Source organism: Cynoglossus semilaevis, chromosome 16 (assembly GCF_000523025.1).
Source record: "Cynoglossus semilaevis isolate Cse_v1.0 chromosome 16, Cse_v1.0, whole genome shotgun sequence".
NCBI lineage: Eukaryota > Metazoa > Chordata > Actinopteri > Pleuronectiformes > Cynoglossidae > Cynoglossus > Cynoglossus semilaevis.
This window is the reverse complement of record NC_024322.1, coordinates 7,667,050-7,681,226: the sequence shown is the minus strand read 5'-3', so window position 1 is coordinate 7,681,226 and position 14,177 is coordinate 7,667,050. Positions and strand designations below refer to the sequence as shown.

Here is a 14,177-nt window from a genome sequence, read left to right as displayed (position 1 = left end):
TTTTCCAAAAGTAGCTTAAAGTTAGCCAAAATTTATATTTATAAGACTTACAGTTAGACATTTACTAGCAACAGACAGACACGATGGAAATCAATAACATTTAATAGAAAAATGCCAAATGTTAGCATAGCTGTTATAGGAAGCTAAAAGATACATAGCTAATAATATAAATATGGGTCACAGAAGCTATATATGAGTCACATTTATAGACTTTTAAAGATAAAAAGTTTTCTTTCACTCTTGTTTTATATTTTTCTGTTTTTGTCTTTCAGTTACCTTTTTACCCTTCCCTCTCCTCCCTCACCTCCCTCTCTCCCTCTCTCCCCCTCTACCCTTCAGTCCGTCTCGTCTCACTTGTCTTTTCTGACACGATGCCTTGTCTTGTATTTGCACTCCAGCCCATGTACAGTCCTGCCTTTCCTGTGCCACACAGCCCCCGTGGCCCTTTCATCTGAGTTCAGCGGCCGCCTTTTCTCACACAACAGATGAATGTGTTTCAGTGAAAGAGCCGGAATGGCTGTCACTTCTGCTGGCACGGCGCAGAAACAAACAAAACCCCCTGCTCCTTTAAGGAAACTGGTGCAGGCACCTCCCATCACACACAAACACAACAGAGTCAGAAGCACAAATAGCCTGAAAAAAAAAAAAGCTAAAGACGGCCTTTCATGCAGAAAGCCTGGCAGGACTGGTCCTCTCATGCTCACAGAGGAAGACAAAGCGAAGAGGTGCAGAGGAAATGATACACTTGGCTCGGACTGAGGTCCAGTTTGTTGTTGAGTGAGCCGATGATGAGCTACGGAGAAAAGTTACAGATCAAATGTTCCCTCTCGAACAGCGTCCTGCACAGTGGTTGAGGTTCTCTATGTGGTTCCAACGCCCAGTGTTGACGCTGGTGTCTTTAGGCCACAGTGGGCGATGGTGTGTTGTGTTCACATGTAAAGTTTTTGCAGGTTTGTTTCTGCTGCCGTCACATAAACTCCTAAGTCTAATTCAGAAGTGCCTTCTGCTGTAACTAACTAGGTGGCGCACTACAAACTTTATTTGATTAATTTCTGATTATTGTTTTGAATGTAAAAAAAATCCATAACCATTCAGTTGTTGGTTGATATTTTGGCCATTTTTATGCATTTTCATTGAAATAGCACCAGAAGAGAAGAGAGAAAAACCCCTTAGGTTTTACAACAGTAGACAGCTGCAGGCCACAGGTCAGTTTCCACTTATTTAACATTTGAAAGCACTGCCCTAGAAGGAAGGAGTGATGGAAAATGTAAAGTGCTGTTAAAGTCAACCTTAACAATTTCTACAGAGCTATAAACCTTCTCTGAGTTAAAACTCAGATAAAAAATAAAAAATAAAATATTTTTTTCAATTAAATATTCCGGCAGAATACGTGAAAGTTACGACATTAGCAAGCTTTCAAAAATATAACTAAAATTATTGAAAAATATAGATACAGGTTAGTCCAACAAATATTTAATAATGATGAAACGAGTGTGTATCAGGAGTATAAAATAAGGTGATAAATGTAGGATAAATATATATATATATATATATATATATATATATACATATATATATATATATATATTAGACTGTGCATGTGAGAAAATATATTTATTATATATCCGACGGTGTGCAGTAACATGAGATTAGAGTTAACATTCTGTCCTGTGGCCTCTCCACACTGACACCAACTCATATACGATGTCAGACTTCCTTCTCCATTCAAACCCTGACTGAGCCCAGGAAATTTTCAATTTCCCAGCACCTGTAAATCTGCTGTTTTACCTCAGCGGCTTTGATCTTCAAACAGAGCAGAGCCGTGCCCTCGGGGACTCGCTGCAGAAAAGTGACTGGGTGCCGGCTGCTCTGTGCTGCTAGGGTTTATGGGGAATTCTGGCAAGTCATGGAACAAACCTCTCGGCCATTCCTGCATTTTCATGATATATGTTGATGAGGGTAAAGTACGTCATGTGCGGACCACCTCAGATGAAGCGGGGCCGTGTAGTATCTTAAGGTGATGTTTAAAGGCAAACGTGTTGGGGGAGCGAGGGAGGGGAGGGGCTCTTTAGTGTCCCCATTAAATAAATGGTCTTATTTCTGCAAAAAAAGGTAGTCCACAGCTAGGCTCAGATACTTGTACTAATCCAACATACTTGTTGACATGTCATTTGTGTTGTTTACAATAGCTTTTCCTTCCAGTTAGTGTAAAAAACCTCCGTGTGTAACAGAAAGATGAGTAAAATAATGATAAATTAACCTACGGTTTTCAATAAAGGACAAGATTCTGCCTAAAATATCCATAAATAGCAAAGACCAGCCTAAAATGAACTTAAAATGATCCAAAAGCCTTAACTACTGTATGTTAGAGCTGTCTGTTTCCTCTTCCTGTCTTGGCTGCTGGGTGGAGTGAGTGTGATTACATTCACCTGTGTCTCTGTCATCAGTCTCACTGGTGACACCTGGTGACCTGGGTGTACTGTGCATACTACCTCTCTCCCTCACTGTCTTTCTTGGGATCACTGTTTGCAGTCCATGTTTGTGGAGAAGTCCATGTTTGTGGAGAAGTCCATGTTAGTCCATGTTTGTGGAGTGGAGAAGTCCATGTTTGTGGAGAAGTCCATGTTTGTGGAGAAGTCCATGTTTGTGGAGAAGTCCATGCCTGTAGTCGATGCCTCGTTCCAGTGAGTTGTTTGTTGTTTTTGCATGATGTAAATAAACCTGCTGCAGTCTCTGTTGTGCTGCATTTGGGTCCTGCCTGCTTTCTACCATGTCAGCTCGTAACAAACATATGTTTCTGAAGATAAGTCCAGATTAAAGACAATGTCAACCCAAACTAACTAATTTAGATAAAAAGAAAAGAAGATCAAAAAGAAAGGTAGCAACATGATAGGTTAGCCAAAAATACAACTAAAGGTTGTATGTGAGTGTATGTGAGGAGAACCTGAAGACTGTTGTTGTTTTATCTTCATCAGTTCATCTGTTTCTATCTCTGCTGGTTTGGACAGATTAAAAATATTTCTGGAGAAGTTTTGAGAAGACCAACAGTCCGGTGTCACTTCAGTGTGAGCTGAAAGAAACGTGCATTTGAAAAAACCATATATATTTGACATGTCACCAGGTTTTCTGTTCTTTTGACATGAGCTCAGTGTAGAAGAGTTACATGTTGGTAGATGTTCTTTTGTTTGTACTGACTCTGTTCTATGAGACAGTGTCAGGACACGCACCGCATGTTTAATGTCTGTAAAACACGCATGCTGAATAAAAGCACTATTTGATTTGTACAGGTTTATCGTGAGGAGACAGGAATGAAAGAAGACGCAAAGATCAAACTGGTCCCAGTCTCCACCACCACCACCACCACCACCACCACCATCAGCAGCATCAGCATCAGCATCAGCATCAGCAGCGCCGGTTCCTTCTGTTGTGCAGTAAGTCATTATCACTCTGATCTGATCTTAACGTCATCTTCAATGTTGGCGTCTCTCCAAAGGCTTTCACTCAACACAGGAGACAAATAAACAATGTCCGGGTGCATTAGTCTAGTTTGTCAGCTAAATTTCAATTTCAAATACTTGACCCTTCATCTCAGGATTTTTATTTTATTATTTTATTTTCTAAACTCAGAATTCTTAGATCAGAAATGTAGCTCTGCCTTTATTACATGTCGGTCCTTTCAAACAAGAAATAAGGATAGAAATCTTTGACTTCTAGTTAAAATGCAGACTTTTCCTTTATAAGACTGCCTCTGCTCTAACGCAGACTTTTCTGTTAGAATGCTGACTTTTACATCATAATGCAGACTTTTTTTCTCTCTGAATGATCCCTGTTCTCTTAAATCTGTGAATTTCTCAAAAATGCAAGCAGTTGTTGAAGAATTTTGACTTTTTATTTGAAAATGCTGACTCTAGGTTTTACCTATTAGACTTATCTCTGTGGGTTGATATTTTGTGTCCAAAATCCAGATTTTTTTGGTTTGATTGAAGTGACATTTCCACTTAAAATGTTTTTTTTTCTCATCTCTCCTCACCTGTGGCTTTATTCTCTAACTCTCACTGAGCGTTACATTCAAAAGAACAGACAGACAAATGAAACAGCACTCCACCATCTTTGTTGCATGGACATCAGCTGCTTGTTTTTTCTCAAATTTAACTTCATTCTAAATTTCCCATAAAATTAACAGTTATTGGTCTGACAGGTTGAGGTTTCAGAATTGCTGTAAACATTTGTATTTTCCTGTAAATATGAAGGAGTGGAGTTATTTTCTCTCAGGTTTATCAGTGCTGGTCCTTCCCAGCGGGGGGGCGCTCTGATTGCACCCCACAGACATTGACAGTTCAGAAGAGCCTCTCGTTGCTCACCTTCACTTCTTGACTCCGGCGGGTTTGAAGGAGCTAATTTGATTGACTTTTAGCTGCACTTCCTTTTCTTTACCTTCACCTCACAGACCGTCAGTCCCCTGACAGTACGAGACCTTTCTGGTCAGTGAATGTATTGACAGGCAGACGCTCAGCACTTGACGTGTCAATGCCTCGTCCACTGCGCTCCTGTTTGGATTCTTGTATTTCTCATTGACGGGGTTGATTCATCTGACAGATTGAAGCAATGTTACCCACCGTAGAGGCCTCAGGTGCAGGTGGTTTATGTGGAAAAACAACTTTTGAAGATTATTCGAGTTTTTCTTGGCTATCCTTTCTTCTTTTCTTCAAGCATTTATTCATGTTTTGTTGTTGTTGACTTTTGCTGACTTTCTCTTTAGTAATTTTTTTTCTCTTTGTTTAATTATATTTAAGACCAATCAATTAGTTGTGTTTGGGCTGTTTTCACAGCTAACTTTTCTATAGCTCTGGTTTAGCTACCTCACCAATATAATTACATAACATATATTTTCAAGGCTAACTTCTGAAAAAAAATAATAAAACAAAAACTGCTAGAACTTCCAGACATTACAAATCATGACATTTATATTTATTATGGAGAATATGAATATAAACATGACTCAAAAAAGGAACCACTCCTTCCAGAGCTGTTCTGCTGACTGACGTCCAATGTTCCTCTGTGGGCCTGTAAGGCAGGCGGCGATGGCTGAGCAGCTTTTTCTTTTAAAAAGTGTTGACCAAGGTTTACTTCCCACCTAGAATCCCCCGGTGCCAAGTGTGAGTTCTGAAGGTCCTCTCTCCGTCTCTGTGGTCCACCTGTGCTTTGGGGTTGCTGCCGTCCCACCAACACTTGAGAAATAAATCAGATGCACCGCTGACAGCAGCTTACGGTGAAGCAGGAGGACAGGGACAGGGAATTACGTGATAAAAGGCAGCGTTCACGACAGATATTTTCACGGCCAGTGGAATAAAAACATTCACTTCAGAGCCGTATAAACACTTCGCTGTTTATACTCCCTGAGACTGAATGAGTGTTTTTTTTTCCAATTGGTAAATATTTGGAAAGTGTCATTGCAAGGTGTTGCTAAAGTAAAAAAAAAAAGGATTGTATCATGTAGCGGTGTTGATGCCACTGGTGACGTGTCGTTGTTCAAAGATACTCTTTGCTGCTGACAGTTTTTCATGACTGTGCACTGGAGCAGCATGATTAAGTTGCTCTGATGTTTGATGGCTGTAGCCCTGTAGCTGGAGGGTTGTGACCAGGCTTTGTAGTTTATCAATATTGCCGGGTGTAAAGCCCTGCCTAGTTGTGCAAATGTATAGACTTTGTTTATAAGTTTTAATATACTCAAAATATTATTTAAAATGCTGTAAAACATAAATTAGTTACCCAGTAGACAACATAAAGTGGGTTCAAGTCAGTTACAAATTTTACAATGCTAGACAATCAATGTTGCTAACGTTGCAAATGCTATATCCAAGTCTTGACCTGTTATTCAGTCGAATATGTGTGAAATTTAACAAATATGTGTAGAAGGAGACACTGACCAGCATCATCTGATTTTGTTAAAAATATCCCAAAATATCCCTGTTTCACCGGACTATATTTTATGTATTTATTTTTCAAACCCGGCGTCAGACAGACGACACAAGACACCCTTCGCTTTTTCACCAACACACGTCTAACACTCTGCCTCTGTTCTAACAACTTTAATGTAAAAGCCAGACTATAGACAGGGTGGTGTGAAGCTAAGGATGGAATTACCAAAGCTTTTACCCCGATACCTCTGGGACTCAAACCCTAATCATGTGGCTGAGGTGGCAGAGCCTGGGGCAGCAGTAGAATTATGACGATTATGGCATGTTAGCACATGTCTGAGAGTGGAGTGGACGGACAGACAGATGAGTTCATCAGTGGCAGGATTAGTTAGCTCCCATGCTGCTCTGTAACTACCACCCGGCCCTTGCTACGTCCTCGCACGCAGTGGCCTCTCATTAAGAGCGAAGGGCGCATAATGATCCGTGTGTGTGTGTGTGTGTCCATGTGTGTGAGTTTTACCCTTTTAGGTTTAAAGTTTTAAAGGAAATAAGGAGTGAACATGTGTACACAGTGGACAGGAAGAAGGTAAAGGTTAGAAAGTGACACACGTCAAACTCCTGAAGGCACGACGTTCTCCTTCAGGACAGAGCGTTTGTAGAACTGTAGACATCCATGTTTGATTATCTGTAGCTCTGGTTGGCTTGAGTTTTACGAGACGTAGATGAACATGTTCAGTTTTAATAGTTCTATAGTTTCCACAAGTTGTCTGATAACTTGTCATTTATTAACAGTATCAGTCCGCAGAAGTCAGTCCTATTATGTAAAGACTTTGGGATGGGATGGTATCGGTGTATTGGTTTAAATATGACAAGTTGAGGCAAAACAGGCATCAGGCAACAGTCGTCTTAGGCTAAAAACAGTCAACAAATATTGTTTGGTCCCCCTGTGACCTATAATTACTTAAATATATATATATAGAGAGAGAGAGAGAGAGAGAGAGAGAGAGAGTAATGTTTGTTTGTGTTCTGCGGATGGACACGATTCTAACCCCATCCTTGCGGTATTAATGAGCGTCTGAATATGCAGGATTCATATTCAGGATCTGTGACATTATGACAGGACAGGGTGGACACTTCACATTTCTGGTGAAAAGAGTGAGTATTTTTCTAGTGTGAACCAAGGATTACACAGGCACATTAAAGTGACTTTGTGAAAATGTGAATTAAAAAAAAAAAAAAAGCAGTATAACCTCTAACAGAGGAGGACCTCTACAATCGAAACCCTCGCTTGTCTTTCAACACGTGTGTGTGAGAACCTTTCATGCCTTCTGACCGTGTGTGTCCCTGCTTTGTCAGAGGAAAATGCACTGTAAGCTGGTAGGCATGTCAGGCCACAGTATGGGGTCCTTACTGCCGCTATAATCCCAGCCATGGCCTTTTAACCCTTGGTGACCCACGACTCTCCGCACCGCCCTTCTGCCTGCACCTGACAGAAGAACACAGAAAAGCAAATGGAGACCTTGAAAACCATAAGGCACTCCTTGTTTGTCCTCTAAGCAGAATTTGTCTTAATTTTTTTCAACCCAAATTGTTGTCACAGATAGTTTTTTCCTTTCCTTCTGTTGACAATTTTAACCTTTTTAAAAGTCTGGATGTTTTTTGGTAATTTTCCATAATTCTTGTCATTTGAGTTGTTTTTGCTTCACTCTAATGACTACAACTAATCGGGAATTATTTCTTGGTTAAATGGATCTCTGGATAATCTTGCAAAACATTTCGTTTTTTCAAAAGGACGTTTTGGTTTTATTTTATAAAGAGTTAGTTATTCCTAGGTGAGTTCAGGTCCAAGCTGTGTTTTGATCTAGATATAGCTATTTATTTGGTAACATTAGCCATATGTGTTATATATTATCGGACTTCCGGGCACACATTAAGCTCCCTGACCTTCCCTCATACCTTAGAATAATTGAAATAAATGAAAATATTAAATAATTGGTAGAACTCTTTTCAGACATGTGGAGTAAAAATACCCTAAAACCAAAACAACCTAAACAACATCTAGCTAGGTGGCTCCTAGCTAAATGTGCTAAATGCTTTTGAGCATTTAAAGAAAATGGCTGCACCTGTTTTCCTACAATTGGCCTTTGGTCTTGGAATAGTATTATGAATAAATATGTCCTTAGAAATGATAAAATAAATAAAATAAAATGAAATAACACCATTAATCACAATAATAAACAAATGTATAATTTTAACCTGTTGGCTCTCATTCAGGTTTATTTGTAAAATCTCTCCAGAGAAACATCTCCATGAAATGTGTGTTTAAGGTTTTGCGGTGCCATATTATTAGTTGTGTTCCGTCCCCCTGCCTCCTCCCCCACTTTTACTAATAAAGCTACCTTCCCTGCTGATGGAAAATTGTCGGTTTACCTCGAGCTGCGGGGTGCCTGGCAATCAGTCCTTAGAAAAGCAGTGCCAGGTTAACCTGCTGTGATAGTGGACTCTAGGGACAGTGCCCCACCTCTGCTTGACATGCAGGGGCTCTGCCTATACCAATAAGAGGCCTGCCTGCCTGCCTGCCTGCCTGCTGCACAATAGAGGCGCTTCCAGCCTCTTCATTTCAATGTTGCAACAACACCACAGCCTTCTGCTCGAACCTGTGTGGAGTTAAAATGTTTACGTTCCACATCCCATACAGTTGGATTTGTGCTTTAGATTCTGACGAGGAAGTCACAAACCGTCTCTCCCACTTCCTAATTTCATGCAGATGCCTCGTACAGCCACGCTGTCAACAGTTCCATACATTAGAAACACAAAAGGAAAAGCTTTTGAGATTCAATCTCAGCCCATTTTCCAGAGGAACTGTTAATGGGACACTTACAGTATGGGGGTTCACAAGTCGCCCACGCCGACGAGCAATAGCACGTCTTCTACGCCTTCTGCTCAACTATAGGGCTGCCGCTCAATGTAGGGAATTCAACAATAGACGGTAACGAACATGTGTACGTCTGCATTTGTCATGCAGATGTTTGTTGTTTTTTTTTTTTCTTCGTCTGAGAAGAGCACTGCAATTTACAGGTAGTTGGATTTCTATTCATGTTTGTGCAAAAGACTATTTGCATCACAATGCAGAGGCATCCAGTGTCCGCAACGGCAATGATTTATGTGGTAAGGTGAGGGGCTTCCAGAAGACTCCGGAATCTTTGGCTGTTGTTTTCAGGTTGTGTGCATTAAAGAGGTCAGAGGTCACACTCAGCTGCTGTGTGAGTCCACTAGTATCCTCTGTATGCTGGTCCATGTGGAGCTACATATCATCTATAAGATTATCACATGTTCAAGTACGTTGTTCAACTATCTGTGTTCCTTTTACGTTTATCAAGTCAAAATCTGGTGCTGGGGTCAGATTTGGCAGTTAAACAAATGTATACGGCCCTGGTTATGCCACCCAAATATGAATGCTGCTTCTTTACTGGGGCCCATTAGACATTGGGTTTGAGGTTTAGCAGCTAACTGGTAGACATTTCAGATCTAACTTTGAATTCTTTTTTTTTTGCCAGTCTTACCTCATTACTTTTTGCTGATCGTAGCTGTTTTTTGATGTGCTTAGTTAACTCTCAACCAGGCTTTTGTTTGTGATCTGCCGCTGTTTATGAGTAAAAAGCTGCATGTTCAACTATCATCTCAGAAGTTAACATAGATTTCCTGACATTGTTGCACTTGTTGAGAAAAAAAAAATGAAAAAAAAATTGACAACACAGGGTTTTTTAAAGCCCTGGCGCTACATGCTGCCGCTGCTCTGATGAAGTTGGTGATAGGCTTCCTAGAGTATGCCTCCCCTGTGTGTTGTTGTCTGTCATTTAATTAGCTTCCACTTTCACCACCACATGCTCCTCAGGTACATTTGTTTGTGTTTGTGTGCACTACTGAGAGACGGCAGGTGATGTTTGTTGCATGAGTTATAATTGTCGTGTTTATATTTATCGGTGCACGGCTCGGCATGAGTTGGAAAATGAAGATTACAAAATGTCACTTAGAAACGTTAATTTATATTTTTTGTCAAATATGAGAAGGGAGTGATTAAATAAAATGTGAAAACAGATGTCAATTTTCTACCAACAGACAGTGTAGAACACACCTGTGGAAATTGTAGCGAGTTAAATTGATTTCAGCAGAGTGTTGTTGTATTTTTGACAAAAAAAGATTAAAATGTACAAATAGGTACTTGTTTGAACTCCATCGGGTCTGTTGTGCCTTTGACTATAAATGACTGGTGATCCCAGTACAGTATTCTGTAGGTCGACTTTGTTTTGTTAAATATGTATCATTTCTGAAGTTTGGTCAGAGCTTTATCAGTTTTCAATATCTGGCAACCCATATGACTAGATCAGATTTCATGTAACAGATACCTTTATTTGTTAAATTTTGCTTAAATATGGTTTGTAAGTGACTTTCCTCTGAAAGACTTGCAACTTCCTATGAAAGCAACTTCTGGTCTTGGGTTCAAATCCCACTCCTGACAGTGCTTTTTAAAGAAATGTAAATTTGACCCATTTTGACTTTGAAAGACATTTGCTGTCCTTCGTGTGTGTCTTTAGACCAAAGTCATCCCTTGAAGATGAGCTTTAAAGGATAAAGGATAATCAAAAAGGCATCTTACACGATAACCACTCACCACAAACCCCTAATCCAGGTCTATTAGGAATCATTTATACTATTTAAAGGTCCTAGCAAAATCAAGAAACTTTCAGGACCTTACAGTGTTAGAAATGGACTTAAGATTTACCAGCATCCCTGTTTAGAAGTCGGTGACTTATTATAAAAAATATGCCAAACTTCAGAAGGTCTAAAATTATTCCTCTGCCTTCCGTCTTTGAGATAAACCCATATGTACGTATTTTGGCCCCTGGCTCTAATTTGTGAGCATAGCTGACCTGACGCTGTGCTGGGATATTCATCGCATCCCTTTCAGTCAATTCACCTAATTATACCATTCTGCCCAGGGTGCCAGCATCTAAATGCTGCTTCTTCAGTCTGCATGTATAAATGATGGCGGCCATAAGACCACTGACCAACGGACACTTTCCGATAGATTGGGGGGTTTTTTTTGCACTGATTTTTGTGTGACTTTTTCGTAAAAAGTAGCAAAGTTTGTCAGAGAACTAAGTTGATCCATGTGTGGAGTAAATGGCAAGAGGCCTCCTCTGCACCACAAACTCTGTTAATTGGGAGGAAACAGCAGTTGAAATTAGCGTGCAGAAGAGATGAGTGTGTAACCATTAAAAGGCCCCCCTAGTTCTTTTTAGATGTACTAAAACACATTGGTTTCACACTTATCAGTGACAAGATTTTTTTTCCCTTTCTTTGCACTTGTGTTAGCATCTTTTGTGACATATGTGCGATCATACAGTCGTTCTCCTCCCTAGACTGTGTTGCACATCTGTGCGGTCCTGCTGTTCAGTTGGGTTCACACGTGCGCCTCCGACAAATTAAATTCCATACGAATTTAAAAATACTCAAATAGGTAATAAGTCATGCACAGGTTTTCCTAAAATGGTAGAAAAGTTGACGTTAAGTAGAGGTGGTTAAATAAGTGAAAATGAGTTCTGGAGAAGCGTTTTATTCTTCACTTCAAAGTTGTTCTTTTCCTGCTCCCAAGTTCAGATGTGGAGGTGGAAGTGACACGAAGTTCATGACATCGATGTCAGTCTATGTCAGAGGATACATTAGCATAGCTGGCACCAGGCAGCTTTTCAAGTGTCTGCACTTTGACATCCAGAGATGGGTGACTATCACCTTAATGTTCCTCATGGCTTTATTCAGACATAACAGCACGTTTAGAGGTAAAAAGAAAAGGGCTGTGTGCTTTATCATGGTTTGGCACCTAGTGCACGGGAGGAGGCAGGGAGCAGTGAGGAAGAACAGCGGGAAGCTGAAAATGATATGATATCAAGGAAGAAGACTGGTCTCTGCTCTTATGAGCTCCACTGAAGTCGTGTTTGATGAATTTGTTTTGCTGTTGAAGCCTTAATTAAAAATGGTTGTTAGGGTAGAAAACACTCCAGGTTTTCTGACCTTCCCTTTGGCCCAGTGACTCTGCTGAACTTAAAATACAAAATAAACTGTGATTCTAAGATTCTAATTTCATTGATGTCCTTTTAAAAAAAAATGCAATCTTTTTTTTCTTTCATTTACAATCCTATTTAGAGGAAAATCTTGTCAAAGTGTGACACAGATAATTACAATAACCTGTATAAAGTGACAGCGCTCAATGTGAACTTGTTCAACAGAGATCAGATTTGCCACAACTATCTGACAATGGTGGGAAAATGTGTTTTGTCAACACAGCTTCAATGTGTGTATTTTCTACAGCTTTTTTTAAATGTTGCGGCATCTGGGAAATGCAACAACCATCACTATGTTTCCATGGACATTCTCTTCTGGTTTAGGTAAAATGGCGGCACTGGTTGCTGCCAGGATTGGCCCATTTCCAAAAGCTTGTTCTTCCGCTGCCACAACATGGAAGCTAAGGAGTAGGAAGAGAAGGAGGAGGAGGAGAAAGAGGAGGAGGAGGCTAAAGGATAAGGTGGAGGAGGAACATAGAGGCGAGCACAAGCTGTGAATCCTGAAAGAGGCCAGATTCTGCTTTCAGCCGGTTAGCGACTGCTACATACCCCAAACTCAGAACCCTGGAAACGGCCTAGAAACATAGCTCTGGCTAAAAAAGGTGAACAGTGGGGACAAAATGAGCAAATCGCATGATAAAAGTACAGATAAGGACGTGTGACATCCTCAGTTTGGGAAAGTGGTTTCAGACGTAGTGACATTTCTGTGACTGAGCGTTGATGAGAAGGTGAAAGTCATAGGAAGAAGATGAGGTTTGCTGTGAGACACAGATGTTTTGTTTGTCCATCCAGGCTTAGTGGTGCGATGAAATATTAATGATTCTACATCTTTATTCCTGTTGTTGGTCTTACCGTCATACATCCTATAACCCTGACCACCTCCCTCATTACCAAAGACTTGGGAGCACAGTTGCTGTCTGCCTCCTCACTCCTCTGCATGCAGAAAGGTATACAGTGAAGAGTGAATTTTAAAGACAGAATAAATTATTTAACAAAACATGTGGGGAATGTGAGGAGGACAACAAAACCACTGCGGGTGGTAATTCAAAGCAAAAGAGAACTGAGACCGGCTTGTGTTAACTGAGATTATGCTCTGTGGCTGAAATGCAGTGCAAAAAAAAAAAAAAAAAAAAAAAAATTTCCACTGTCTGTGGCTTTCATGTGGAGGATGAAAATGAGATGTGTTGAACCAGGACTTGCAGTGGTAATGTGGTGATAAACAAACAAAACACAACATGAATACCCAATTAGAGCTTTGGGGTGAAAGTCTAATAACATCATATTCAGGGAGTTGGAGCGACCAAAACCCGCTGGTTGACTGTCATCCACGGCCAGGACGTTGTGCACTGTGACTGCAGAGGTTCTGCAGAGGTTCTAATGCCACCGTCGTGTGGTTCTCTGATTGCATTTCTGGTGCGTTCCAGCAGCGTTAAGTGTTTGAGACATCAGATTAAAAAGTGTGCTTTTTGTCTCTCTCTGGATCAAATGGTGGCTGTTGGATGAATTTGAAGGCTGGCTTTTTACATGTCCTTTCTTGCCAAATGGTCCCCGAGCTCTTTAATTTCACTCTCCCCTATGATGACGTTGTTTTATCTGTCCGCAATTTGAATTATTATAATTTATTTCGTCCTTTTGCAGCTGTGTTGAAGTGAACATTGTAATACAGGTCAGCTTTAATTGTTTTTTTTCCAATGTGTAATTAGAATTTTGGAGTGGTACCAAGTACTGCCACGCATTTAAGCCACATCAGGGTGCGTTCACATAGGACATAGTTAAAAAGAAAATAATTATATATATATATAATTATAAAAAGACAGAAGACAGCAACTACATCCTAGCATGAATGGCTAGTAGTATTTTGGTTGAGAATCTTGTGAATGACAGTGTTCACAGGTGACGCCAGTGTTGAATACAGTCCGTCTTTTAGTTCCACTTGATATTTCTTTTATATTTGCACAGACTGAGAACATTTCTATTTCTGTGCATCGACAAATGTCAAGTTTCATTATTTTTAAATGTCTGGAACTTGTAGTCTTGCACCCTGGAGGCTAAATTATTATTATTATTATTATAAGTGTTTCCTTTAGTTCTATTTCACTCACTCATTTGCTCGCCAATATTCTTGTCTATGTTAAAA

General features: G+C 40.2%; 1 protein-coding gene across 9 annotated transcripts in view; it reads left to right on the top strand.

Annotated features, from left to right (window-relative positions):
* Positions 1–14,177, top strand: part of clybl (citrate lyase beta like) — a 172,121-nt gene that overhangs the window by 83,855 nt on the left and 74,089 nt on the right. For 7 of the 9 annotated variants that reach the window (XR_003052205.1, XR_003052204.1, XR_003052203.1 and 4 more), the window contains exon 8: positions 3,288–3,431. Coding sequence is in view for 5 of the 9 variants with exons in the window: in XM_017039806.2 (XP_016895295.1) it covers positions 3,288–3,431 (144 nt within the window). In the remaining 4 variants the exon portion in view is untranslated. Of the gene's footprint in view, positions 1–3,287; positions 6,834–14,177 lie in introns of those variants that run through there. The other 2 variants (XM_025063865.1, XM_017039807.2) reach the window with 2 other exon arrangements.